Source organism: Peromyscus eremicus, chromosome 12, assembly GCF_949786415.1.
Source record: "Peromyscus eremicus chromosome 12, PerEre_H2_v1, whole genome shotgun sequence".
In the NCBI taxonomy this organism is placed as follows: Eukaryota; Metazoa; Chordata; class Mammalia; order Rodentia; family Cricetidae; genus Peromyscus; species Peromyscus eremicus.
Genome location: NC_081428.1, coordinates 77620115 through 77648056, shown reverse-complemented (window position 1 = coordinate 77648056; position 27942 = coordinate 77620115). Strand labels below are relative to the sequence as shown.

Here is a 27942-nt window from a genome sequence, read left to right as displayed (position 1 = left end):
CTGGATCCTCTGCAAGAACAGCTGGTGCTCTAACTGCTGAGCCACCTCTCCAGCTTCACAGCACCATTTAAAACTGCATTTGATCACGGATTCTTTAGGAATTCATTTTCACGTATGAGCAATAATTTAAACCAATTTATTCCAAGTAAAGATTCAACTCCCTAGTATCATCTGCTGTAATACTCATTTCTTCCCCCTCACTGAAGCCACCTTGGAGAGGATTCTAAACTAAGACTCCTTTGAAGAAGAAACCTGCAGCATTACTGGCTCAAAAGATTCAGCATTAAAACTTTCAACAACCACGTAAAAAATGCTCAATTTTCCCACCCTCACCCCACCCCAGGGTTCTCTGTGTAGCCCTGGCTGGTGAGAGATCTGCCCGCCTCTGCCTCCTGAGTGCTAGGATTAAAGGAGTGCCCCCACCCCAACATTCAATTTAATTCTTAAAGTTAAACGAATTAAATACCACACCCAGCTTCAATGTTGGCAGACCCAAAAGGTGAGTACCTAGAATTGTTAGAACACAAGATCCAAGACAAAACTGCCCAACTTCCTTCCACAGAAACTCAACCCATGTATGTTTTGCTCTATGTCCCACAGCCTTGACCAAGTAAGTTAAACTCTCAATGCCTGCTATTTTGATAAGCTTTTTTTTAAGGGTAGGGAAAGGAGAGTAATTACTGACAGTTCAGTGTTCATATATTGTAAAGATGAGTACTTTCCCTCATATTCAATAGTTCCTTTTTCTATTGAGTTAACGTGGTGATACTTTGTTTGTGCTGTAACAAATAAAGCTTGCCTGGAGATCAGTGTGGAGCTAGCCACCAGAGGCCAGGCAGTGGTGGCACAAGGAATCTCATGCCTTTGATCCCAGTACTTGGGAGGAGGAAACAGAAAGTGATATGGCTAGGTGGAGAGAGGAAGTGGTAAAGCAGGGTGGAGACAGGAGCTTGCCCCTTTCATTTAAGGATACCTAGAGGTAAGAAGTCTTTCTAGTGGTCGCTGCTCTGCTTCTCTGATCTTTCAGCTTTCACCTTGATATCTGACTCTGGGCTTTTATTATTAAGACCAATTACAACTTGTGCTACAAGTTATCTTATTTATCCTTAACACCTCTACTATTTCAACTTGAAAATTGAAATCTCGAGTTCTCTGATATCATTCTTTCATTGTCTTATGTCATTTTCGAACAAATCAGGGCTATTAGCTTCCTATAGTGAGGTTCTTATTGTTGATTTTACGTCCAGGGCTGTAGCAGCCAGGACGGTACAGAACTTCTCAGGGATTAAACATAACACAGCTCTCTGCAGTTGCTCCTATCAATGGGAGGATTGCATTTCCTATCTCCTACACTAGCTGACAGTATACTTTGATTTGACCCACTAAGCATGACAGATCATGGTTAGACCTCATCTCTGAAAAGATCTTGCAGCTTCTGATGCCTTCTTCTGCAATGTTCTTGCCACCAGAAGCCTCGTCTAGTACCACAGTGAGGAGAAACTACAAGAAAGAGCACCAACAGCAAGGTATGGCGAGGCTACCCTGGACCACTCCACTGGAGGGAGCTAGGAACCTCCCTGCCTAGCTGAACCAGCAAATGAACAAATACCCGGTTGTTATTCCAAGCCCCAAGTTTTGGAGTGGCTTGTTCAACAGTTAAAAACAATAAACGTAACTCGTGAGCTTCAATGTCCATTATGAGGCCGGATAAGGATGCTTACAGGTAATCCCCACAAGAGAACACTATGCACACGTTTATAAAGCTGCTGATATGTAAAGATCTTCAAAACACATAAATGAGAGTGTTTCAGTCTTGGGATCTTAGAATCCGGAGTTATGGATTTTCACATAATCCTATGATATAAATACTATTACCTTCCTAGTATAAATGAGAAAGCAGAGGCCTAGAGACAGTGAGTAGTTTCAGGTTAGCGTCTGGGCTGCACAAGCCTGAGCTCTACCTTCCTCAGGGCAGCTTCCAGCCACAGCCATCTCTCCACCCTCCATGCTTTAGAGTCGCCCAACAGCTGAACTTCTAGATTAACCTCCTGCGTCTTCCCAGGCTCTCCTCAGACCTGTTATGTAGCTTCCGAGTTCTGGTATTATAGCTGCATACTACACCACGGTTGTTTCATTCCGTTCTTATTTATTTATTTATTTATTTATTTATTTATTTATTTATTTATTTATTTATTTATTGTTGCTTTATTTTTGGAGACCGGGTTCCTCTGTGTAGCCCTGGCTGGTGTCGACCTTACACAGGCTGGTGCCTGCCTCTGCCTCCTGAGTGCTGAGATTAAAAGGTGTGAGCCACCATCACCTAGCTAATTTCCTCGGTTTTATTGGCATCAATTCTTATATGACCTTAAGTTAAAGAAAACAAGCCAAAAGATTCAAGTAATCTGATAGAAACCAAGCACTTAGAGAAAAAGTAAGGGAACAAAGGTTGATGGTCTGAACAGGTCGACTTATATCTTAAATCACAAAATTTTCTTATGATTAACCTCTCTCTAAGGCAGCAGCTCTGAAAACAAGTTAACATGCTCACTAGATGAAATATACAAGGCAATCTAAATGTAATGCATTGAGTCTAGCAAGAAGGTTTAGCAAGTAATGGCTCATCTAGCCAAGCCTGACCACCTAAGTTTGATCCTGGAACCCACATGGAAGGAGAGTACCAATTCTTGCATGTTATCTGACCTCCACATGTAAAAAATAGTAAATGTTAAAAAAAAAAAAAAGGTAACGTGTCATATGGGTTAAGCTCTAGTTTTTAAAATTGAACAATTAAAAGACCCGGTCATAAACATGCCACCCAAAGTTATTTTGAGATTCTCATTATTCATTATCTATGATAACCTACTGCACTGTATCAGAGATGTAAAGTTTCTCCTATAGCCAAAGTAAATTATAAACAAATATTTTTGAACCTTAAGTTGGGTTCATCCATGTTACTGGGCTGAGCAAACAGCACAGTAGGTAGAGTGTTTGCCTGGACATCTTGAGAACCTGATTTCCACCCCCAGAATGCACTAAAGGCTGGGAGGATAAACAGACTCTGGGGCTTGCTGGCCAGCTAGAGACACTGTCAAAAAAGGTGGATAGTGCCTGAGAAATGACATCTGAGGTCGTTCTCTTGTCTTATACGACTATCAGACACAATTCTATTAACAATGATGTTTAAGAAAACAATGTTAGGAAGCAAAGTTCACCTTTTAAAAATACTCCTGCAATTTAAAACATATTACAAGAATGTACAAGGGTTTACACTTTGAAAGTATAAATTTAAGGTAAAATGTGTGAGTACATTTTCAGCCATAAAGATACAAAGATGAGCAGTGTTGTGCTGGTGAGCTGTGAGCTGCTCCTTGGCCTGTTCAGATCCTCTTTTCTACACTGTTCAGTTATACCAATAGTGCGCGCACGCGCTAGAGAGAGGAGGGGAGGGGGGAGAGGGGGGGGAGGGGGGAGAGGGGGGAGGAGAGACGGAAGGAGGGAGGGAGGGAGGGAGGGAGAGAGGGAGGGAGGGAGGGAGAGACCGAGAGAGGGAGGGAGAGAAAACGAGCATGCACTTCAATAGTTAGTCCTAACAATGTCAACACCACCTGGTGAAGAGACTGACATAAGAAACTATTTATCAGGTTCTTTACAAGAGCAGTCCACAATCTTACTCAATGAACCATCTTTCCAGCCTAGCATATTTTAAATAAAGAATTACCCAATAGTTACAATTTGCTGAGTTTTCAGGCTGGAACCTAATAACTTAGTCAATATAATAAGCAACCTAAAGCTAAGCTTAAGGAAAATATTATCAATAAAGTAAGATTTACCTTTGGAGTCAGCATTTGGGAACAGCCTGTTCCACGGCACCTTATTTTTGTGCGGAAGAGAAAGCAAGTAGTTTCTAGCTTTTAAATTTATTATACAATTCAGATCTTCCTGTGATGGAGATCCAAGAATACCTATTAGACAGAATATTAGCTGTTAATGGTCAAGATAGGAACAAATTACTACATACATCAGCTACAGCACAGAAGGGACTCTGCACTTAATGGTTTCTTACCACTGCCCGCTAATTTACCCTGAACTATAAGTTTTTACAAGAAGATATTTAGCCAGGCAGCGGTGGCACACACCTTTAATCCCAGCACTCAGGAGGGAGAGCCAGGTGGATATCTGTGAGTTTGAGGCCAGCCTGGTCTACAGAGCGAGATCCAGGACAGGCACCAAAACTACACGAGAAACCTTGTCTCAAAAAACAAAACAAACAAAACTTTAATATTTTTAATTTAGAGAAAATTTAAACAGAACAAACAACAACAACCAAAAAACAAAACAAAAACCCATGTCTATAGCGAGTCTGATGTAACCATGCTCAAGAACTTACCCAGGATGTGATTCAGCTGGTCAAGGTAATGCTTCCCTGGGAAGATAGGCCTGTTGGAGAGCATCTCTGCCAGGATGCAGCCCACAGACCAAATATCAATGGACTTGGTATAACCCTGCAACAGGAAGGGAGAAAAGACAGAGTAAGAGAATGTGGTGTGCACAACACCACAATGAGATCTTATATGACAGCCATGTGGTAGATGAGAGTCTGCGCATCTCCTTTGAGACTCCCATTTTGAAACACATGGACACAGAATGAAAAACAGTAATTAGGCTTTCTTAAGAGACGCTGCTGGCGCACGCCTTTAGTCCCAGCACTAATGAGGCAGAGGCAGGTAGATCTCTTGAGTTCTAGGCCAGTCTGGTCTACAGAGCTAGTTCCAGGACAGCCAGGGCTACACAGAGAAACCTTGTCTCTAAAAGCAAAAACAAACAAACAAACAAAAGTCCCCCCCCAGCCCCCCCAAAGAAATCAGAGTAGGGGAGGGAGTAGTAACACTCACTGTTTATGTCATTTAACTCGTTTTTTATGAACTTGCAAATAAACTTATATGGGCACTGAAAAACCTCCACCTCTAGTGGTGTTGCGTCAACATTCTCATCTTCTCATTACTTAGGTATAAAATTTTTTAAAAGAAGTTTGTTAAAAGTTCTGTAATTATTTTATTTCATTTTAACAATAGTACAAGATGCTTCTATATAAGGAAAACAAGCTGAATTACAAAGAAAATGTTAGATATAGTAAAAAATGAAAAGAGAAATGTAACAAGAGGAAAAAAGGAGTCAACCACTAAAACTGAAGAGTTGACTTGGGAACGAATAATACAGAAAGGAAAGACAGTTATGTTACTGCCAACGTAGAGTAAGAGAAACATTTGAGAGATTAAAGAAAAGGAAATTTCATAGTCAAACTATTAACTTCAGTGTTCTAGAAATGATGCAGAAACTGCACATGAGCATCACTCGTCATCAGCACAAATAGCTTTGCCTTCCGATATATCGGAAGTTAGCATTGTTTCTGTGCATCCACATTAAATGCACAACACAGAAGTCAAGTCCTTAGAAAGCGCCACACTCCTCACAAACAGCACGGATCAGAGTGGGTCACATGCTGTGCTAAGATGCCGTGACTGTGGTTCATGTCCACATTGGGCACCTTATACACTGCCTGTAATTCCATCTCCTGAGGAGCCAATGCCTTCTTCTGGCGTCTTTGGGCACCACACATGTGCACAAACCCATACAGACACACAACAACAAAACCAAAAAGCCGTCGGGCGGTGGTGGCTCACGCCTTTAATCCCAGCACTTGGGAGGCAGAGGCAGGCGGATCTCTGTGAGTTCGAGGCCAGCCTGGTCTACAGAGAGAGTTCCAGGACAGGCTCCAAAAGCTACACAGAGAAACCCTGTCTCGAAAAACAGAAAACAAAACAAAGAAACAAACAAAAAAGTCTTTGGCAAAAGACACAGTCAATAAGACAAAAAGACAGCCTACAGAATGGGAAAAGATCTTCACCAAAAGGCCTACCAGAAAAAAAAGAAACCCAAACAGAAGCTCAATGTCTTGAACAGCCCTCACTTTTGCCTGCTGGCTTATAATTCTAACAAAGAATGCATACATACTTCATTTTTTCCAGTCATGTGTGTTTGTTATTTGTGACAAGGTCTTAATAGCCCAGGCTGGCCTTAAATTTGTGGCAATTCTCATACCTTTGCTCCTGAGTGCTGGGATTATGCCTGACTGCTTGCCCCCCGCCCCCTTTCCTTCCTCCTTTCCTGTTCTTTTGAGAGAAGGTTTCTCTTCTAGCCTGTGCTGTCCTAGAATTTGCTATGCAGAATCACAGAGATCTGCCTGCCCCTGCCTCCCGGCAGGATCAAAGGTATGCACCACCACATATTACCACAGTCCAGATTGTTGGGGTTTTGTTTTGTTTTATTTTTTGAGACAGGGTTTCTCTGTATAGCCCTGGCTGTCCTGCAACTAGCTGTGGAGACCAGACTGACCTTGGAATCAAAGATATCCGCTTGCCTCTGCCTCTTGAGTGTTGGGATTAACGGTATGCACCACCACTGCCTGGCTCCCAAGACCCAGATCTTGTTAGCAGAGTTTGGATGACCTGGATCTATTACTCTTCACAGCAAATCAGTGAAGAGGAGGATGGATTTCATTCTGAAATGTATCTACCCCGTATTTTCAAGTGGTTCCTATTCTTTCCACACCCAGTAATTTTGCTGAAGAGAAATTCTTCATTATTAGGTAATTTAAAGATTGAAGAACAGCTCTGGAACATATTCACAGAAACACGAATTACTAGAAACTGTAACAACATAAAAGCAGGTGTGGAAGCTTCCACAGGCAGTGCCTTAGTACTACAGACAAGGGAGGACACAGACCTTTACGGTTACCATGACTGAAGACAGTAAACCCTAAGGCCCAAAAGTTCAATTCTGAGAAAGATTAAGCAGCACTCTGGCTCTGGCCAGATACACCAGACTGAAGGATGGAGACCAAGGTTTATAGCTATTGTTTCTTTTTCTTACCTTGGAATTCAACATAATTTCTGGAGCTCTGTACCAACGTGTGGCTACGTACTCTGTCAAGAACCCTGTGTGATCATGATCCGGATCTGCAACACGGGCAAGGCCAAAGTCACAGATCTAAAGGGAAAAAGTGAGATACCGTTTTAGAGATACTAAGGAGCTAATATCAAAACACTATGAAAATAAAAAAGGCAATAGCAGTAACGTAACAAGACTTATAACAAGAGTATGCTACCAATACTATGTTAGACATCTTTCTGGACACTACAAACTCATTCTGAGGTGATGACAGACCACATGCTGGAGGGGAGGAAACAGGCATAATCTGACAACCATGTTTGGATTTCATCACCACCAGCTATTGTGAGTACACAGAAAAACCATCATGGGGTGGTGGTGGTGGAGAGGTGTGCTTTTCAATAGTGAAAAGCACAGACTGCTCTCGCAGACGATCTGAGTGGTCACCAGCATTCACACTGAGTGACTCACAATTGCCTACACATTTCAAGGGATCTGAGACTCTGGCCTCCTTGTGCAGCCACATACTATGATGGACAGACATATAAACACAAACACAGAAATGAAATTAAACCTTAACTACAAAAGTGATAGGGGTAAAAATCACCAAACCCATCCAGAGCCCCTTTCCTCTCCATGCCATTGCAGCTCACAGAATCACTGATGATTTGCTCCTTAAGCTGTCTGCCCTGTCCTATTTCTCAAACTCCTATTTCTGGCCAATTTTCCATTTAGTCTAAAAATATTTTTTTTTGTTTTTTTTTTTTTTCTAAAAATTCTTCTCACTTCCCTACTTTTCACACAGCCAATACTGATAGTTTTAAAACTTTCATGTACTTAAGATAAACCATTGGTTCTGATGTTCTGTGTGTGTGTGTGTGTGTGTGTGTGTGTGTGTGTGTGTGTGTTAGGGGTCAGAGGATGGCTTTCAGAGGAAGTTGATTCTCTCGTATCATGTGGTTCCTAGGTATTAAACTCAAGTCATCTGGCTTCACCACTCAGCCATCCTGTCACCCACCAGTGACAGGATGTACAGCACTCAGTTTCTCCCATCCTGACTCTCAGGAGCACCTCCCAAGACTCCCATCGATCTAGCTGTCTTAACACTGTGATGCTGCTTGAGTTAGCTGCCTCACTGACTCCAGCACAAACACAATGTGGACACATTCTACTAGGTCAATATAAATACAAAATTTTAATTCTCCGGTCTCCAGGAAACCAATGCAAGAAAGGGACAGGTTAACAGATGGGACACAGTACAGTAGAAGGCCATTTGGAAGACAGATCAATATGGAGGCTTCATTGTATTAAGTCAACTAAAATACAAGGGCTGGCACTTAAGTTCAACAGTAAAAGACTGGTTAATGATAATGCATTGTAAAACCCCCAGAAGAAAAGGCAAATGTTTTGTGAATCATTTTTTGTGTGTGGCATTTTAAAGTTAATAGTTTTCAAAATCAGTGCTCTTTCTTTCTTTTTCCTTTCTAGGTTTTTTGTTTTTTTTTTGAGACAGGGTTTCTCTGTGTAGCTTTGGTGCCTGTCCTGGATCTCGCTGTGTTGACCAGGCTGGCCTCAAACTCACAGAGATCCTCAAACTCACAGAGATCCGCCTGCCTGCCGCCCCCCCCCCCCCAACCTGGCAATCAAAATTGGTATTTTGAATTTTTTGTGATTTATTTATTTTTACTTTATGTTCACTGGTGTTTTGTATGTATGTCTGTGTGAGAGTGTTGGCTCCCTTGGGACTGGAGTTGTGAGGATGTTAAATCCCTTAGGGCTGGAGTTCCAGACAGTTGTGAGCTGCCATGTGGCTGCTGGGAACTGATCCTGGGTCCTCTGGAAGAGCAGACCATGCTCCTAACTGCTGAGCCATCTCTCCAGCCCCAAATCCGTACTTTTTAATGGAAACAATTTGACCAAAATTCTGTGACAGAATTTTGAGACCCAATAAAACAAGTTTAATGAGAGAGAGAAATACAGAAAAATACACAAAAAAACCAAGGACTTGAACTTTGGCTGTAAAAGTAAGACAACAATAAAAGAACAAGTCTAAAAGATATAGGACATAGTTATTTGGACCTCACTCTCTGTTCAGATACTCCACACAGGCAAAGACCCTACCCAACGCCCCAGCGCCTTCCTCTGGCTCACTGTGGGCTGGCAGCAGAGGCAGCCCTACCCAACGCCCCAGCGCCTTCCTCTGGCTCACTGTGGGCTGGCAGCAGAGGCAGCAATCTTTGTCCTCAATGAGCCTCTCGTTTGCTTCAACACAGCATCCAAGAAGCTGCACATGTATTTTACAGAACGTCACCGTGTTATCAAAAGAAGCAGACAGGGCATCCTCTTCTTTCCTAACTCTCCTGCAGGATACGTCCCCTGTGGGAGCCCATAAGGCCAGTAAGGCCTTACTCAAGGTCAGAAAGTCTGGGCTTGCTTAGCCCCACAGGGCTGCATAATGGGATATTTGGCCAAAGGTGTGGGTACCAGGTGTTTTGAAGGGCCTACACTTGTTGGTACTTTATACCTTGACCTTGGAAGAGGGATGGCTTTTGTCCTTCCTCTTGCTGATGTTTAAAAGGCCCATCATGAATAAAGTCTGGGCAGCTAGGTATTGACCCAGGCTCCATTCCCCCACCCCACCCCCTGCAAGCTATCCTGTACCTTTGTCTTTCTCCTCGTCTAGGTCTATATTTTTTATCTAATACTTCCTCATTCCTCACTCCTTCCCCCAAGAACCCTCTGACAGGTCAGACACTTCCCATATGGAGAGTGAGGAACTCCTGTGGTTCTCCACAGGGAATTGCCCGCTCCAGCCTCTCCACTTGGCATACAAAACCTCCATCATGAGCCTGAGCCTCCTTTAAATGACAGCTTGCTTGCCACAGAGCTTACAACCCTGATGGTCATTGGTCCCCACACATGCTATCAAAGCACTCTACCAGTGACTTACATTTCTAGCCCAGCTGTAAGACTATCTATTTTAGTTATTTTTATTATTATGTGTTTGAATGGTGTGTGTATAGAGGTCAGAAGGTAACTTTTAAGAGTTGGTTATCTCCTTCCACTGTTCAATACAGGGATCAAATTCAGGTTGTCAGGCTTGGGCAGTGCTTTTACCCACCTGAGCCCTTTCACCAGCCTCCAGCTACCACTTTTGAGGAATAATACAATTAAGTTCTAAATTCTGTTTGACCGATCTTGAAGCTTTAGTAAAACATGCCTTTATTCCTAGCACTTGGGAAGCTCTGTGAGTTCAAGAGCAGCCTGGTTTACATAGTGAGTTCCAGGACAGCCAGAGCAACACAGTGAGACCCAATCTCAAAAACAAACAAACAAACAAACAAACAAAACCCAAAAAAACCCCCAAAGTCTTATCAACCAATTCCTTTAGAGTTAATAGCATGAAGGATTTCCAGTACAGGAACCGTAGCAGTAAGACTAGAAAGAAGCAATGAATAAATGATATTTCTCATGTCTGAAGAAAAGTACTCTTAGTCACCACTTCCTATGGTAAACTACGACCAATCCATTCCATTTCTGAGCGACTTAAACTTTTCAACATGTGACTCACAGTGTTTCTTTTTTGTAGAGCTTACTCTTCATCTTATAACTCAGTGCAGCCAGAAAACTTCTCTCCTCTCCTCTCCCTCTCTCCCTCCCTCTTTTCTTTTGAGACAGGGTTTCACTGTGTAGCCTCAAACTCACAGAGATCTGCCTGCCTCTGCCTCTGCCTCTTTAGTGCTGGGATTAAAGGTGTGCGATACCATGCCTGGCCACAAAATTTCCTTAATATCATACTGCTGAAGGCTAACCTAGTTAACAAAGTCAATAAAACAACAACACACTACCCAAACAAATCTATCACAGCTATAGACAAAGCCCTAGTAATACTCAGAATACCTCCATACAAAAGAAGCCAGACAACTAGTGCAGCCCAAGCCTAAAGGGCCATTGAACTTCAGCACTCCCATCTGACCACCTCTTGGACTATGTAAATGCAAATGTTCTTAAAAACACGTTCCACTTTGTATCCTTCTTTACAGGTGTAAATGCAATCAAACAGGCTGTGGGAATGCTTACTGATAACTCTGTGAGTTCTGTTTGGCAAACAATGAGCACACACACTCCCATTTTCTACTCCACTGAAAATAAGCCAACAGAAGCTGTAAATAGGGTCTAAACCCCGTATGTGTGTCTGTGGACCTGGGAAATAAAGGGTCATCATGAAGTTCCACAATGTGGTGGTACTTCTTGATGTACTCTAGAGCTTGAGTAGGTGACTCTCCTCCCCACTAGTGTTAGCTCACGTGTCATATAAACATACCACCTGCCACCATAGCCTATTCTGCATGTACATGCTTGCTATGGCAAGTAAGAATCTCAGTGAAAAACCACACTCATATTTGGAATGAAATGTTCTCCATATGAATGACATACTCCAGATATATACCTTAAAAATGTGAGTGAAGCCAGATATGGTGGAGTATGCAAATAATAAAAAGCTGAAGTAGGAAAATGGAGTTTGGGATAAGCCCTAACTATACCTTGCTGCGTGTGGAGGTACAAACCTATTACTAAGCCTGAGCTATATAGTCAGACCATGTCTCAAAATAACAACAAAAAAGCAAGCTTTAGATAAAGGCTGTCCATATTTCATTTTCAGCCAATCTCTCTTGCTTATTAGCGACTGCCCAATACCCAGTGCTGCCCCCAACAGAAAAGGATGTAGTACTTTTCTTAACTCCTCCCTTGCTTCTGACCGTCATTCCTCTGGTCTTCCTGCCTATGACACCTGTGTCCAACAGAAGCCCTCACTTATGAAAGCCTGTTCATCCTTGGAGGGCTGACATGGACATTATCTTCCTCTTTTGCATTTGAGTACTATTTTCTGTAGCCAGATACAGCATATGCTATCAGTTACACATTGTCTGTTGGGTTTCCATCTCTCAGTTTTCCACTTTCAGGGGCACACATACTTCTTGGCGTGGCATACCTAACAAAGCTTCACACAGGAATGTTCATTTAACTGAAAATTCAAGAAATTATTATTCCTAAACATCTACACATACTTTTAAAGTTTCTTTACTGGGATATAATTCACATAAAGTATACAATGCTATAGTTTTTAATATTACAGGCACAGGGTTATGCAACCTTAAACAATTAACAACAGAAAAAAAAACTAACAAATTAGAACTGTCTCCCCTAATGCTTTCTACTATAAACTCACTGTATAGATCTATCACATTTTATCCACAATTAGCTGGACATTTGGATTGTTTACATTTTTCAGTGACAATGAATTATACTACCATGAATACCTATGTACAAGTTTTTGTGTGGACATGTATTTTCATTTTACTAAGGTACATAGTTGGAAAAAAAAAACTTTGTCAATGTTTTATACACACACACACACACACACACACACACACACACATATTTTAAAACATACTACATACTTCAGGTTGCCCTTAACTCCCAAAGATCTGCTTGCCTCTACTCCCAGTGCTGGGATCTGAGGCATGTGCCACCATACCTGACAATATTGAACACTTAGATTATGTCTATCCCCGTGAGAAGCTCTGTATGACCATGAGCCTTGTTTTGCTTTCCTTGTACAAAGGATTAAAAACAACGCATATGACACTATATACATAGAATATGTAAGCATGCACATAAAACATACACACATGCACATAAGAGCTACTGACTTAGCTGGGCAGTGGTGGCGCACGCCTTTAATCCCAGGACTCGGGAGGCTGAGCCAGGCGAATCTCTGTGAGTTCGAGGCCAGCCTGATCTACAGAGTAAGATCCAGGACAGGCACCAAAACTATACAGAGAAACCGTGTCTCGAAACCCCACCCCCACCCCCGAAAGAAAGAGCTACTAACTTGCTATAGTGGCTACTATCTCTGGAAAGGAAGAATGAGTTAAAGAACAAGGAACAAGACTCATATTGCGTACTTGTATTTTTGCTATAAAATATAAGTGACTTAGCTGACCTTGAGATCACAAGTGGTGTTCAGCAGGAGGTTGGAAGGCTTGAGGTCACGATGCAGAACGTTAGCTGAATGTATATATTTTAATCCTCTCAGGATCTGATAAAGAAAATAGCAGATATGGTCATTGCTGAGGTGTTGTGTCTTCAAGAGCTTGTAAAGATCTGTCTCCATGAGGTCCTGTACTATATATCTGTTTGACAGGTTAAGGTAAACATCCAACAGTTGGTCATACTTAGCAAAGCACCAAATAAATTCAACTTCTCTTTTTTTTTTTTTTTTTTTTTTGTTTTTCGAGACAGGGTTTCTCTGTGTAGCTTTGCGCCTTTCCTGGATCTCTCTCCGTAGACCAGGCTGGCCTCGAACTCACAAAGATCCACCTGCCTCTGCCTCCCGAGTGCTGGGATTAAAGGCGTGCGCCACCACCGCCCGGCCAAATTCAACTTCTCTTAATCCTTTTCCCATGCAGCTTCCGATACAGCAAGACCATCAATGGAAAGGAGAAACTGAAGAAAACATGGGTACTCTCTCACAGAAGAGAACATACATCATCTCTGCTTCTTGTGGGTCTAGACTGAGACGTGAAACAGAATATTGGCCAATCTTGAAGTTTCAACTTCCCTGTTCTCCAAAATTGTCCACTACCAGCCAACTGCCTCCAAAGCTTAAAGAGCATGGTGGTCAACCAACATCAGTACTCATCTTTTTGGCCTAGAAGCAATGTGTAATGACATTTGTGAATTCTTTGCTTCCCGCCACCAATCTCTTCAGTGAGTGCACTCTCTGCTGTTCTTCCCTGTTCCTGACTACTGTTGGTATGTACATAAGACCAAGGGAAGCAGTGTGAAGGGTTGATGCTGAGTTCTGCTCGTCTTTCTTTTCTGCATAGCTACTATTTAAGCACCTAAAACTTCAGCTAAACCACATTATTTCTTATGAAAATTATATTGTGATGGGCAGTGGTGCCACCCAGCACTTGGGAGGCAGAGGCAAGTGAATTTCTGAGTTCGAGGTTAGCTTGTTCTACAGAGCAAGTTCCAGGACAGAAGACGGCTACATAGAAAAACCAAAAAACCAAATCACTTAACATACCACACCACCTACTAACAGAGCCATTTAAAAGTAGGTCTGCCTGGAGACATGGAGCCGGCCACTCCCGAGAGGTGTAGACTACAAGGGGATCTTCTAGAGCAGCTCAGCCTTGCTCTCTAATGCTGGCTACAATTACGGGTATCAGAGCTGATTGGGCCTTAAGATATCACGAGGCCCAGTTTAATCCATTTTTTTTGTAAGGTTTATTTATTTATTATGTATACAGTATTCTTCCTGCACATATCCCTGCAGGCCAGAAGAGGGTACCAGATCTCATTACAGATGGTTGTGAGCCTCCATGGGGTTGCTGGGAATTGAACTCAGGACCTTTGGAAGAGCAAGCAGTGCTCTTAACCTTTGAGCCATTTCTCCAGCCCCCAGTTTATCCATTTTAAAGACAGGAAGCTGAGACTGAAAGAGGAACACACTAGGACTGTCTGGAAGGCGCTGATCAGCCAGGTGTACCCGCTTCCTCACGTGAATGAATGTTTGCTTCCCTCTCACTATCATAATGCGGCTGGCAATAACAATAACCAAGACTTTCTAAAACTGGAAGAAAACTGTTATAGAGACACAGGAAACACTGAACTTACCAAAAACATATTAGAATTAGTTACCAAAAACTGATAAAATGGAGAAAAAATAAAATGCTTTAAACATTAAAGTGCAAATTACAATCTCCTCTTAGCATGCTTTATGTGTATGGGAGGAACGATTAGAAAAATGCTTTGTGCACACTTCCTTCATTTCCAGTTATTACTCCACAGAGTGACTACGGAGCAGTGAGGCAGCTGCTAACGTAGAAAAGGATACACATCTTTCATCTGCTCAATGGTTGGTGCCCGGATGATGTCATTGATGCCGATGATATTCTCGTGTCTGAAGCGCAGTAAGATTTTTATTTCTCTTAGGGTTCTCTGGCAGTAGGTCTGGTGCTCAAAAGGACTGATTTTCTTGATAGCAACTCGAACTTTGTTGAGATTATCATAAGCAGAGCTAAAAATAAAATTAAAAAAAACCAAAGGTGTGCTACGTGAGAAAAGACAGTATTAAAAACAGCTCACAGAAATTTTTGGCAGAAAAGAATACAGCAGATGTTGACTTGACAATTAAGAGCTGCAGGGCCCTGCTCACAAGATGAATGCTCATCTCCACAAACCTGAGATGGGTTTACAGGAAACAAAAATCAAACCCACAAAAAAACAAACAACAACAACAACAACAAAAAATCACCACAACATTTTCCCATTGTCTTAAATAACAGCAGATATATTTTGGTGAGAATATCATTTCTGCCTCCAAAACAACTATTGATAGTTGTATTGAATTCCCTGATTCAGCACAAACATCAAGTACAACCAACCAACAGCTTTATCACTAAAAACCAGATTTGGAAAGCTTAATTGTCTTTATCAACCTCAACCTCTTGCTTTTTTTTTTTTTTTTAAGATTTGCTTATTTTTATTTTATGCATATGGATGCTTATCTCCTTTATCAATTTCAACCTCCTTAAAAAAAAAAAAAGATTTGTTTTTGTTTATTTTTATTTTCTGTGTATGGATGCTTGTCTCCCTGTATGACTGTGCACATGTGTACGGTGCCCTTGGAGGCTAGAAGAGGCCATCAGATCTTTTGGAACTGGAGTTATTCGGACAGCTGTGAGCTGCCTGTTGAGTGTTGGGAATGGAACCTGGGTGCTCTCTGCAAAGGCACCAGGTATTCTTAACCACCAAGTGATCTCTCCAGCCCAGTTATCAACTTTCTCACATGCAAAAAAAGGACTATTTTTTGTTACTGTTTTCAAGAAACTGAACCATGATATTGGAGTAATTCTATAACAAAACCTACAAAGTAATCTTCTAAAAAATACTTTCACAGCCATGATAGGACTCCAGTTCTTCCCAAGCTATCCTTAAGACCCAACTACTAACTCTGAACAGAAGCAATATATATTTTACTTTCAATTTCAGGATGGTTTAAAAAATTTTTTGTATCTTTTTTTTGGGGGGGGGGCGCAGCGATTTAACTAAATATTTTCTACAAAGGCATTTTATATTAATAAATAACATCTGGCCACTGACTAAAGCAATGAGAATTTTGGCAAGCAGTAAAATATTTTATTGTTTCCTCATTAAGTGCTAGAAACATGACACAGTAAAAGTTTATTATTCGAAAGTTCACACTTGTAAAACGGTATTTATCTCCTTTTACTGATACCCTTGACTGCATCTATCCGAAGATGATGCTTTAGGAGTAGCAACCTTGGTGGTTGCAATCACCTCACAACGCCATCAACATGCCGAACTGTCCCCAAATACTGTGAAATGAAATACAGTTCTTAAACAGAATGACTATTTAAATGTTACTCTCCTTGGTTTATACACTAGGGCCCAAAGTAGTGGTTTTCAGGGAGGCAGGCAAAAGGATGTACAGTTTAGGCAAGTGTATCTACACTGGGATCTACTATAGAAACAAACACTCTTAGGCAGTCAGTGGTACACGCCTTTAGGTGGATCTCTGTGAGTTCAAGGCCAGCCTGGTCTATAGAGTTCCAGGACAGCCAGGGCTACACAGAGAAACCCTGTCTCGAAAATAAATAAAAAAAGGAAGAAACCTCTCTTTGGTAATCATAACAAGAGAAAAAACAGTTAAAACAGTTACAAATGTTTGGGGTTTGGGATGGTCAGCTCAGTGCCAGAAAACTGCCTGGTAGCATCTTAAAGTCTTGAAATTTGATCTTTCAGCATTGTAAAACATTGCAAAAATTAAGTACAAATCCTGGTCAGAAACTCAACATTATAAATTCTTAATTTTTCATTGAACACAGTAGTCAAACCTGGTTTGCTTTACAGAATTATAATCTACCAGGACTGGCTTTTGTTTTGTTTGTTCATTTATTTATTTATAAGGCAGGGCAATTTATTTAGTTAGGTTTTTTTTTTTGGTTTTGGTTTTCTTTCCCCAAGACAGGGTTTCTCTGTGTAGCTTTGGAGCCTGTCCTGGATCTCACTTTGTAGATCAGGCTGGACTCGAACTCACAGAGATTCGCCTGGCTCTGCCTACCAAGGGCTGGGATTAAAGGCATGTGCCACTACTGTCCGGCCCATTTATTTAGTTTTTTTGAGGCAGGGTTTCTCTGTGTACTGGAACTCACTCAGTAGACCAGGCTGGCCTCAAACTCAGAGAACCGCCTCTCTGCCTCCTGCTGGGATTAAAGGAATGGGGCTGTCAGAAGGGGTTAAGCAGTGTAGCCTTCTACCGTATCACATGACTTGGTAGTGACATAATCAAGATGACTTCTTTTTTGAAGGTGTGATACCCATCCTCTTCCACCTTCGCCTGAAAGGAAGCCATGATCCTGCTCATATAGTGTGGCTTGCTACTGTCTGCATGGATACATACATTTGGGCAACACAAATAAAATTTTAAATGGAAAGGGGAGCTAGGGTATCTGTCTTGATGTCAAACACCTATAATCCTAGCACTAAGGAGGCAGAGGGAAGTAGATCTCTGAGTTCAAGGCCAACCTGGTCTATATAGCAAGTTCCAGGCCAGCCTGGGTTACATAATGAAAGACCCTGTCTGGGAGGGGGGATAAGAGGCATGGGTCAGTGCATAAGAGTTTATTCTGTTCTTCCAGAAGGCCCAAGTTCATCACAGCACAACTTCTAGACTGGATTTGAGGCCCGCTCTACAGGAGAGCTGTGTCTGGTACCATAAATCTAGTCAAAAGTCCATGGCCAGGTAAGCCATGGGTCCCAGAGGTGAATCTACTAATGTTGTTTTGCTAACTGGCTATGCTGTCAAATTGCCTTCTAAAATATATATATATATATATACACACACACACACACACACACACACACCCATAAGTTTCAATGCTTTCTCAAGCTTGGTCAGAGAAACTTCTTTCTGCAGTGGGCAGCAGCCAATGCAGTCAAAGTGCTGGGAACAAGTGACTGCTGAATGCTCAGCCCTAAACTGGACATCTGTATCATGCCCCACCCGCTCCCAAGGTTCAGGAAATTTCACGGAAGATCGGGGAAAGAATGTAAGAGATGGAGGATGAGGAGGAATGATGTGAAATGCTGCATATGATCAAGCCAATCAGCACATCAGTATGAATGAGAGAAGGCTTCAGGACACCCAATAATAGCAGAGGAGTAACTGGCAAGTGATGGCTGCTGGGGAAGAAGTCATTTTTCTTTGGGGATACAGCTGATGATTGATGGGTTGCTCATCTTCTGGTAGATGGTCCCATGTCCATGTAGGCACACTACTGGACTCAAAGGTTACAAGAAAAATAAGATAGGAACATGGGAGAGAGAAATGTTGGAGGCCTCTGGGGGAAGTGGGAGGGGAGATTATGGGCTAGACAGCACCCAGATACATTGCATATATGCACAAATTATCAAGAATAAATCAAAGAATTTAAATGAGGGGTACAGGACTTTGGATGTCTGGTTTATTCCAGGGCTGAGATAAGTTGGAATAGATCCAGAAGACACTGATCTGCAAATATGAACTCAAAGGCACAAAATTCTGGATATTATTTAACAGATGCTTTGTGAACACTTAGAGAAGAAAAGGGAATCAATGTGAGTCAATTATGAATAGTGATGGCAAACCAACTTCATTTTCTGTTTTGATAGGATTACCACAGCAACAAGAGTGCTGGTCACAGCTTCTGGAGAACTCAAACTACTTGAAATGTACTTCCCATTTGAAAGACTTTATGATAAGTGTGGTGGAAAAAGCTCTGAATTTAGTGAAGAATGGAGACAGCAATACACAACATTACCCTCACAGAAATTTGCTTCCTAAATGAAAAGAGAATCCGGGTAGATTAATTCCAAATAAGGATATCAGAGAAAGGATAAAAAATTGGGTCTAAGCTCCAGGTATGGTGGTGTACATCTTCAATCCCAGCATCCAGGAGGAAGAGGCAGTAACAGGCAAATCTCTGTCAGAGGCCAAATGGGTCTACATAAATAGTGCAAGGCCAGCCATAATGCGACCCTGTCTAAAAGGCAGGCAGGCAGGCAGGCAGGCAGGCAGGCAAGCAAGCAGGCCCTATAGAAACCATATCCTACAGGAGTAGACTTTTTACAAAAAAGCAGGGTTAAAAGGAAGTAGAAATGTAACATATGGAAAGGGAGAAGTACCAGTATGATTATGGGACCACTGACTTCCCCCAGCACTGTCCCTTCCCAGAAAGAACCATGCTCACCAACAGCTCTCAATTTCTGTCTCAGAAACTATGCAAACCCATGCCTAGCAGATCACTCTTGTTCTGAAGATCAAGGTGAGGGGAACACTGTGGTTGAGGAAAGAAGAGGGCTATGGTACAGGTGTGCCCTCCTGAACCTGCTGGCACAGAACTCTAAAAAGCCTAAAAATTTTCTAGTTGAGTCTGACCTTCAAGGTCACTAAGAAGATATAATACTCATCATAGTAGAAAGAAAGAACATATATTCCATTTAATATTTCTTCACTCGATTTTTATAGCATGTGGGACTCTAAAGTTACACTCTAGGCCTTGCAAATATCAGAGGGCAAGGTATATCCCTTTAGGATAGGAGCCAAGAATGATTTATGTGTGTATGTATGAATGAATGAATGAACGAATGAATGAATTGAATGGATGTGGTGATGGGGATGAAACCCTGGGTACTGTAGGCAAGTATTCTACACCAAGTTACACCCCTAGCCTACCTGACTTAGAGATCTAAAGGTGCCTGTGGGGGGGGGGGGTGTGTTGGATGGAGACCATGGTTCTCAGCAGTGTAAGGAAGAGCAATAAAAGCCGCAGCAGGTATCACTCTCCGTAAAGATGATAAACCAGTTAAGGGTGGTAAGAAACGAATAAACAATAACAGACCAAGAACCTCTTGTCCAACTTGAAAGTCAATGTGTTTACTCAGACAGACTAGGAGGGAAGACAGTGGTATTTCAGAAGTCAGAGAAGGAACTTCAAACTGAGGTGGAGAAGGCTACAGAACTGGAGAACAGTTAACTCAGTCTACAGTGAGATGAAGTGAGGTGCCCTTGGTCCTGTAAGAAAATGAAAGGAAGGCAGATGTGAGTGCAAAAAAACCAGGGATCTTTTAAAAAATGGTAACAGGGCAGGGGAAGAATACTAGAAAATGCAGGTAGACAACTGGAAAGGTATTATGAAGAAAGAAGGCAAATTAAGGTTGGAGACTAGTAGGGTGGAAGAGAAAGTGCCCCATGGCAAAACGGGGGGGGGGGGGGACGACAGGAAAGGGGAAATTAATTAACGTCAGAGGAGAAACACATGCAAAGAATCAAAGGCACTAGAGTACCTGGACACATCATCTTCACAACTTGGCTTATGTCACCATCCACCCATCCAAGATGCCCAAAATAATGAGACCAGGTCAAGCTCTTTCCAAGGCCCAAGGGTATTTCTTTTTTCAAGTGGTCCCTTGCCCCCCACAGGGTTTCTCTGTGTAGTTTTGGTGCCTGTCCTGGATCTCCTTCTGTAGACCAGGCTAGCCTCAAACTCAGAGATCCACCTGGCTCTGCCTCCCGAGTGCTGGGATTAAAGGCATGCGCTACCACAGCCCAGCTCTTTTTCAAGTTATTTGAGACAAGGTTTCTTTGTGGAGTCTTGGCTATCCTGGAACTTGCTTTGTAGACCAGGCTGGCCTTGAACTCAGAGATCTACCAGCCTTTGCTACCTGAATGCTGAGATTAAAGGGGTGCGCCACCATTACCCAGATGGCCCAAGGTTATTTCAGATGTAGTCTTAGAACTGTCCCAAAGCTTGAGGACAAAATGAATAAAGTTACTTTATATAGGAGAAACTGAGCAGATGCTAGCCTCTACCAAGTGGTCCCAAGGAAACACGTACCTTCCAATGACGGAATACAGGCTCCATCTCTGTATTCTTGTGTAAGGTTTTTTTTCCCTTGTGTCTACAATCCCAAACAAAAACAAGAAAAACTAAAAATGGAACAAAGAGTGTGGGACCCTCAGGGTGGGACCTGACGATCTCCTCAGCCTAAAGAACAACTATAAAGCAAAGCTTATGCAGATATAATTAAAGGAGAAGGCCAGTTTCATCCCTTACAAGAAGGCAGTGGTTCTACATTTAGAGTCAAGGACAGAATCTTCCACAGCTATTGAGGAATGTTGCTAAAGCCAGAGGTGTCCCCGCATGGGGGCCTGCAACGGCCACTGCATGAATCTGTCCAAGTTAAGCTGAATTTTGTTGGAGGTGACAGTACATGGAATGTCTGCTGAGAAAAGCTGCTGACAGAGAATGGAATCAGTCCCAAAGAGAAGTGTGTTGCAGTTTACAAAGCTATGGAGCCATTTAAGCTTTTTTGACATCAGACATAGAGATACAGTATTTGGAGTTTGACTTGCTGGGTTTCAGGTCTTGCTTTGGTTCAGTATTTCTTCAATAATCTCTCTTTCATCCCTTTGAAAAGGCAATTCTATACCATTGTGTTGGAAGTATGCAATTTGCCTTTTGCTTTTACAGGGGATTATAGTTAAAAGATTGTCTTGAGACTCAGAAAAGACTTTGGACTTTGAAACAGTGTTGAGACTGTGAAAGACTATGGGGATTTTCGAAGTTGGACTGAATACTCTGTATTATGATATGGCCATGAGCCTCTGGGGGCCAGGGAGTGGAATGCAGTGCTTTGAATGAGAATGGTCCCCAAAGGCTCATATATTTGAATGCTTGGTTCCCAGTTGGAACTATTTAGGAAGGATCAGAAAGTGAGTCACTGGAAGGTGGGCTTTGATGTTTCAAAAGCCAATGCAAGGCCCAGGCTCTCTGCCTCTAACTTTTGGATAAAGTGCAAGCTCTTGCCAAGTAGTGGTGGAGCATGCCCTTAATCCCAGCACTCCAGAGGCAGAGGAAGAGGCAGGCAGATCTCTCTGAGTTCAAGGCCAGTCTGGTCTACAGAGTTAGTTCCAGGACAGCCATGACTATGTAGAGAGACCCTGTCCCCCAAATAAATAAATAGTAAAATAAATCAACCCGAAGTTTGGTAGTTGAAAACAAACATCAAAACACTGAACAGACACTAAGCCCGTGTGGAGGATGGAGGACAACCTGTGAAGTAGTGTTCTCCTCCACCTTTCTGCTTTATCCACTGGTCACCTCACTGGTCTAACAAGTTTTCTAACACTGAACGGGCTGCACGTATGTGTCAGCAAGATGTCTGAAACCTATGACTGATCTAGTTTGCTGCCTGTACAATTTTAAAGCTGCAAGGAAAGAAAAAAACAAACCTAAATGGATGTTGGAAGTTCCCCTCTGAGCTGAAAACAGAATTGGTGGTTTGTAGAGGCCAATCTGTCAGAATTGCTGGGCAGAGAGAGAGTATTAGAAACATACAAGAGCCAGTGGAGATCTGTATGGTGTTCCTTTTTGTAATGTACATTATATTGCTAAATGTGTGGTGCTAGTTTAAGCTTATTAGAAGTAAATGTGTGTATGATGTCTTCCTTATCCTAATCTCTAGCATATTTATTTCCAAGTGTCTTCTAAAATTCTATGTCTTGGAGCAGGCTGGGTCCCTAACTCTCTGATGGAGGGAAAGGAAAACAGCCCCTCTCCAAAAGCTATGAAAGTAGTAAACAATTGCTGAAAGAGACTTTCCATATAGTTGTGCAGGAACTCCAGGGATACAGCTTTCCCACATGGTCATTTATGCTGAGGAGGGTTTTTCAATGATGTAGCTGTTTTTGAGTCATACACGCTTGAAAGTAACCACCTAAACTCATTTGATTCATTAAGCTGAAGTTGGGTAGGATTGTTTCTTTGGTTTAATGCCCTATCTGGGGTGAACAGATATCTCCTCAAAAAAGCTAAACAAATATAAAATGAAAAATGGCTCTCTAAGTAGCCCCAGCTGTCCTGGAACTCACTCTGTAGACCAAGCTGGCCTTGAACTCAGAGATACCTGCCTCTGCCTCCTGGTGCTGGTATTAAAGGCATGCACTACCACCGCCTGGCCTGAAAGTAACTTTTATGAACAATTCTTACTTAGTAACAGCTACAATTGGCCAAGTGCTTCTTAAATGCTAGGCACTGCTCTCTGCTGTGTGCAGAAGGTGGTATTTCAATGACGGATTAAGGTTTTAACAGGTAGCCAAAGAGAAAGGTATTGTAGAAGGAGCCATGGGTACTCAGAGGGCTGAGGACAAGGGCTGCACAGGACAATGTGGCTTGAGTTCCCATGTCCTGGGGTAGAGCAAAGGGTGACATCTGAATGATGAACAGGGAGGGGTAGCTCAGTCAGATACAGGCACCACGCCGACCGCCGACACAGGAGGTTAAAGCAGAACTAGGAGCGCCCACAAGACGACCACGGCTACAGTTCTCAAACGACTGCCATCCGTCCCCACTCCAAAGTTAGAGCAGCTGCTAAGACTTGCCACTTGCTCTTTACGATTAAGGACTAATAAAGAAGTACATATGTTGAAGGGATCTTTTCTTCCTTTGAGCCAGGATCTCTGTACAGTTCAGGCTTGTCTAAAACTCACTGTGTAGCCCAGGTTGGCCTCAAACTTGCAGCTCCTGCCTCTACCTTCCAAGTACAATGTGCACCATAATGTCCAGATAAAATTAACTTTTCTTAATGGTAAAATGGTATTCTGTTTAATCCTAACATCACAAAAATAATATTCCAATGTTTCCAATTTCTTTTGTAATTTTTTTTAAAGATTTATTTATTATGTATACAGTGAGTGTTCTGTCTGCAGGCCAGAAGAGGGAGCCAGATCTCATTGTAGATGGTTGTGAGCCACCATGTGGTTGCTGGGAATTGAACTCAGGACCTCTGGAAGAACAGCCAGCGCTCTTAACCTCTGAGCCATCTCTCCAGCCCTCTTTTGTAATTTTATATTCATTCAAAAGTATTGATTTGAGGGCTCACAAGTTTTAGTAACAACCTAATGCAATGATTCTCAATCTTTGGGCTGTGACCTCTTTGGCAAACTTCTACCTCCAAAAGTATTTACATTATGATAATAGTAGCAAAATTACAGTTACAAAGTAGCAATGAAAATAATTTTATGGTTGGGGGTCAACAAAACATGAAGAACTGTACTAAAGGGTCACAGCATTAGGAAGGTTGAGAACCATTGGCCTAAAGGACCCATGGAACAAGAAAGACTAAGAAAAAGAACTCTTTTTACAAGGGCAATTTATAGGCTCAGTGGAAATGGTAGAGACAGGAATATCAGTTTTTAAGGAATTACACAGCAAAACTTCCTCAAATACTTTTTGTCTCACTCAGTCCATATTCAGGTTGGACTTGAACCTGCGATAATCCTCCTGCAGCAGCTCCCTGAATAATGGGTAGGAAGAAACACCTTGCCTGCCCTGAAATTCTTTATTAATCATCTCCAACTGTGTTAAGCACTATGGATAGAGTGGTGAAAACACAGCTTTATGACCTCATAACTACACAGGGAGAAATAAAGACATAGATATTAATATATGATTATATTATGAACAAATTACCATGAATATGGAGAAAAATATAAATAATTAGTGCTATTAAAATGACTAGAGGGCTGGAGAGATGGCTCAGAGGATAAGAGCACTGACTACTCTTCCAGAGGTCCTGAGTTCAATTCCCAGCAACCACATGGTGGCTCACAACCATCTGTAATAAGATCTGGTGCCCTCTTCTGGCTTGTAGGCATACATGCTGTATATATAATAAATAAATAAATCTAAAAAAAATTTAAAATGACTAGAGAACTTGGTTTAAATTGGGAATTCACAGAAGGTTCTAACTTCTTGGCAAAGTGAGAGAGGCCTTCAAACAGAGACCTGAGAGGTTGGGGATTTAGCTCTGTGGTAGAGTGCTTGCCTAGCAAGCGCAAGGCCCTGGGTTCGGTCCTCAGCTCTGAAAACAAAAAAACACAATCTCAAAAACTGACAAACAGTACACTGAGTACAGAGCATGGCTCATAGGTATGCTAAAGAAACCTGACAATTATGTCAAGAATTAAGTATTTATGTTAAACATGCTTCCATTTTAAGTGGAGAATGAAAGTGTCACATTTATGTATTTAAAAATTAGATTTGTATTTTATGTGAGTGAGTGTTTTGCTTGCATATATGTATGTGCACCCACCACATGTGTGTGCGCCTGGTGCCTATAAAGGTCGGAAGAAGGTGTCGGATTCCCTGGGATTGAAGCTGACAGTTGTGGACCACCAAGTAGGTGCTGGGAATCAAACCCAGGTTCTCTGCAAGAACAAGTGCTCTTAATCACTGTGCAGAGGCAAGCCAGCCTGGTCAACACAGTGAGTTCCATGACAGCCAGAGCTACACAGAGACCCTGTCTCAAAAAGTAAAAACAAACCGAACAAACAGAACAAAGAACTTGGGCTTGAGAGATGGCTTGCAAGCTAAAAGCACATATTGTTCCCAGCACCTATGTTGAGTTGCTTCACAACCACCGGCATGCAACTCCAGCTCCAGGGGATCGGCACCCTTTTCTGGCCTTCATACCCCCGCCCCCCAAATATAACTTCAAAGTAAGACAATAACCCAATTATTAAAATAGGCAATAGAATATTTTGTAACAAACAGGAAAATACAAATAAGAGTGAAAAGGCAAACATGCATTATAACCACACATTCCCTAGAATGGCAAAAATAAGACTGGCTGCAGGAAGTGGTGACAAGGACATACACAGTGGCGGCCTTCTTACACACTACAAGTGGGGTTACAAACGGTGCAACCACTATGGAGAACAGCTGACAGTTTCTGAAAACCGAAATGCACTTAACAAACCAAACTAGCAACTTCAGTGAGTTGAAATTAATCTATTCCCACACAGATGTGTGTAAAAATGTTTACAGGAGTTTTATGTGTAAAAGCCTAAAACTGGGAACAACTCAAATGTCCATCAAAAGTAAAGGATGTGGGAGCTGGAGACATGGTTCAGAAGTTTCACTGCTCTTGCAGAAGATCTGAGTTCAGTTCAGTTCCCAGCACCTACTTTGGGTTGTGTCTCTACCTCCAGGGGATCTGACACCTCCAGCCTCCAAATAGCCACGGCGCCCATTACAAACAAAACAAAACTATATACATACAGCCTGTTTGTTTTCTAAAGAGAAAAGAAGTCATAGAGTTGGATGGATAGAGAGGTGCAGAAGACCTGGGAAGAGATGAGGGAAGGGGAAACCATAATCAGAATGTTGTATGAAAAATTATTTAAAAAAAAACTAAAACAATCACTAAATAGTGCAAAGGCACACACCTGTAATACCAGCACTTGAGAGGATCACAGGTTCAAGGAAAGCCTGAGCTACACAGCTTCAAAACCCAAAACCTTCCAGCCCAACCACTCAAACAAGCTGTGGATAGGAGATGAGAGGGATGGAGGCAGGAGGATTGAGTTTGAGGTCAGCCTGGTCTACATAGTGAGTTCCAAGAAAGCCAAGGCTACACAGAGAGACTTTGACACACACACATTCTCATATTCTCTCTCTCTCTCTCTCTCTCTCTCTCTCTCTCTCTCTCTCTCTCTCTCTCTCTCTGAGACAGGATTTCTCTGTGTAGTTCTGGCTGTCCTGAACTCACAGAGATCCGCCTGCTTCTACCTCTGGAGTATTGGGATTAAAGGCATGTGCCACCACTGCCACATAAGTAAATAAATAAATAGAAAAGAAAAAGGGAAGTGGAGAAGGAAGAGAATAATAATCTAAGGTATATCCATCCATGGAACAGATTGAGACGTGAGGTAACACATGAATTTGAGGAAAATCAGACAGTAAAAAGGTACTTATTTTCTTTTCCATATGAAATGGAATAATCTATTTGAGCTTCTAGGAAAGCTGTTGGTAACCTCTGACAAACAAAAACAAAAACTGGTCTATGGTTGCTTGAGGTATACACTGTAAAGGAGGAAGAGATCTGCTGTGGGATGGTCTGTATGTCAAATGTGTTGCTGATTGGTCAATAAATAAATCACTGATTGGCCAGTGGCCAGGCAGGAAGTATAGGCGGGACTAACAGAGAGGAGAATTGAGAGAACAGGAAGCTGGGTGAGGGAGACACTGCCAGCCGCCACCATGACAAGCCGCATGTGAAGATGCCGGTAAGCCACGAGCCATGTGGCAAGGTATAGATTTATAGAAATGGATTAATTTAAGATATAAGAACAGTTAGCAAGAAGCCTGCCACGGCCATACAGTTTGTAAGCAATATAAGTCTCTGTGTTTATTTGGTTGGGTCTGAGTGGCTGTGGGACTGGCGGGTGTCAGAGATTTGTCCTGACTGTGGGCCAGGCAGGAAAACTCTAGCTACAGAGATCTTCTGTGGTGACATGAATGTTTGGTGACTTCACTGTGGTGGTGGTGGTGGTGGATACACAAACATACAGGTTCCAAGATTTAACTATATAAAGAAGCATTTCAGCTGGGCGTGGTGGCACACCCCTGTAATCCTTGCACTTGGAAGGCAGAGACAGGAAGATTACTGTGAGCTTGAGGCCAGTCTGGTTTACAGTGAGTTACAGGATAGCCAGAGCTCCATTGATCCTGCCTTAAGAAGTTAAAAAAATCATTTTACCCCCCCCCCTTTTTCTTGGTGCTGAGACTTAAATTCAGGACCTCATATATTCTTAAGCACAAGCCATATCCTAAACTACACTTCTCTCTTCCCGCCCTGTCCCAAAAGATGCAATTTACTGCATAAAAATTATACTGCAGAAAGGATGTTTAAAAGACTGAGGAAAATGGAGAAAAGGAGCGCAGTAGGTGTGGTAGTTTGTAACTGGCCCTCATAAGCTCGTAGGGAGTGGCATTATTAGATGTGGTTTTGTTGGGAGTTAGATATGGAGAAAGTTTGTCACCGTGGGGGCAGGCTTTGAGGTTTTCTATGCTC

The 27942-nt window shown here is 42.1% G+C and overlaps 1 protein-coding gene across 5 annotated transcripts in view; it reads right to left on the bottom strand.

Moving 5' to 3' along the window:
* The window catches only part of Mapk1 (mitogen-activated protein kinase 1), a 69768-nt gene that overhangs the window by 15365 nt on the left and 26461 nt on the right, over positions 1 to 27942 (bottom strand). For all 5 annotated transcript variants that reach the window (XR_009382220.1, XM_059276816.1, XM_059276817.1 and 2 more), the window contains exons 2-6: positions 14858 to 15040; positions 12956 to 13145; positions 6931 to 7047; positions 4388 to 4502; positions 3831 to 3962 (exon numbers count right to left, since the gene is read on the bottom strand). Coding sequence is in view for 4 of the 5 variants with exons in the window: in XM_059276816.1 (XP_059132799.1) it covers positions 3831 to 3962; positions 4388 to 4502; positions 6931 to 7047; positions 12956 to 13145; positions 14858 to 15040 (737 nt within the window). In the remaining variant the exon portion in view is untranslated. The remainder of the gene's footprint in view (positions 1 to 3830; positions 3963 to 4387; positions 4503 to 6930; positions 7048 to 12955; positions 13146 to 14857; positions 15041 to 27942) is intronic.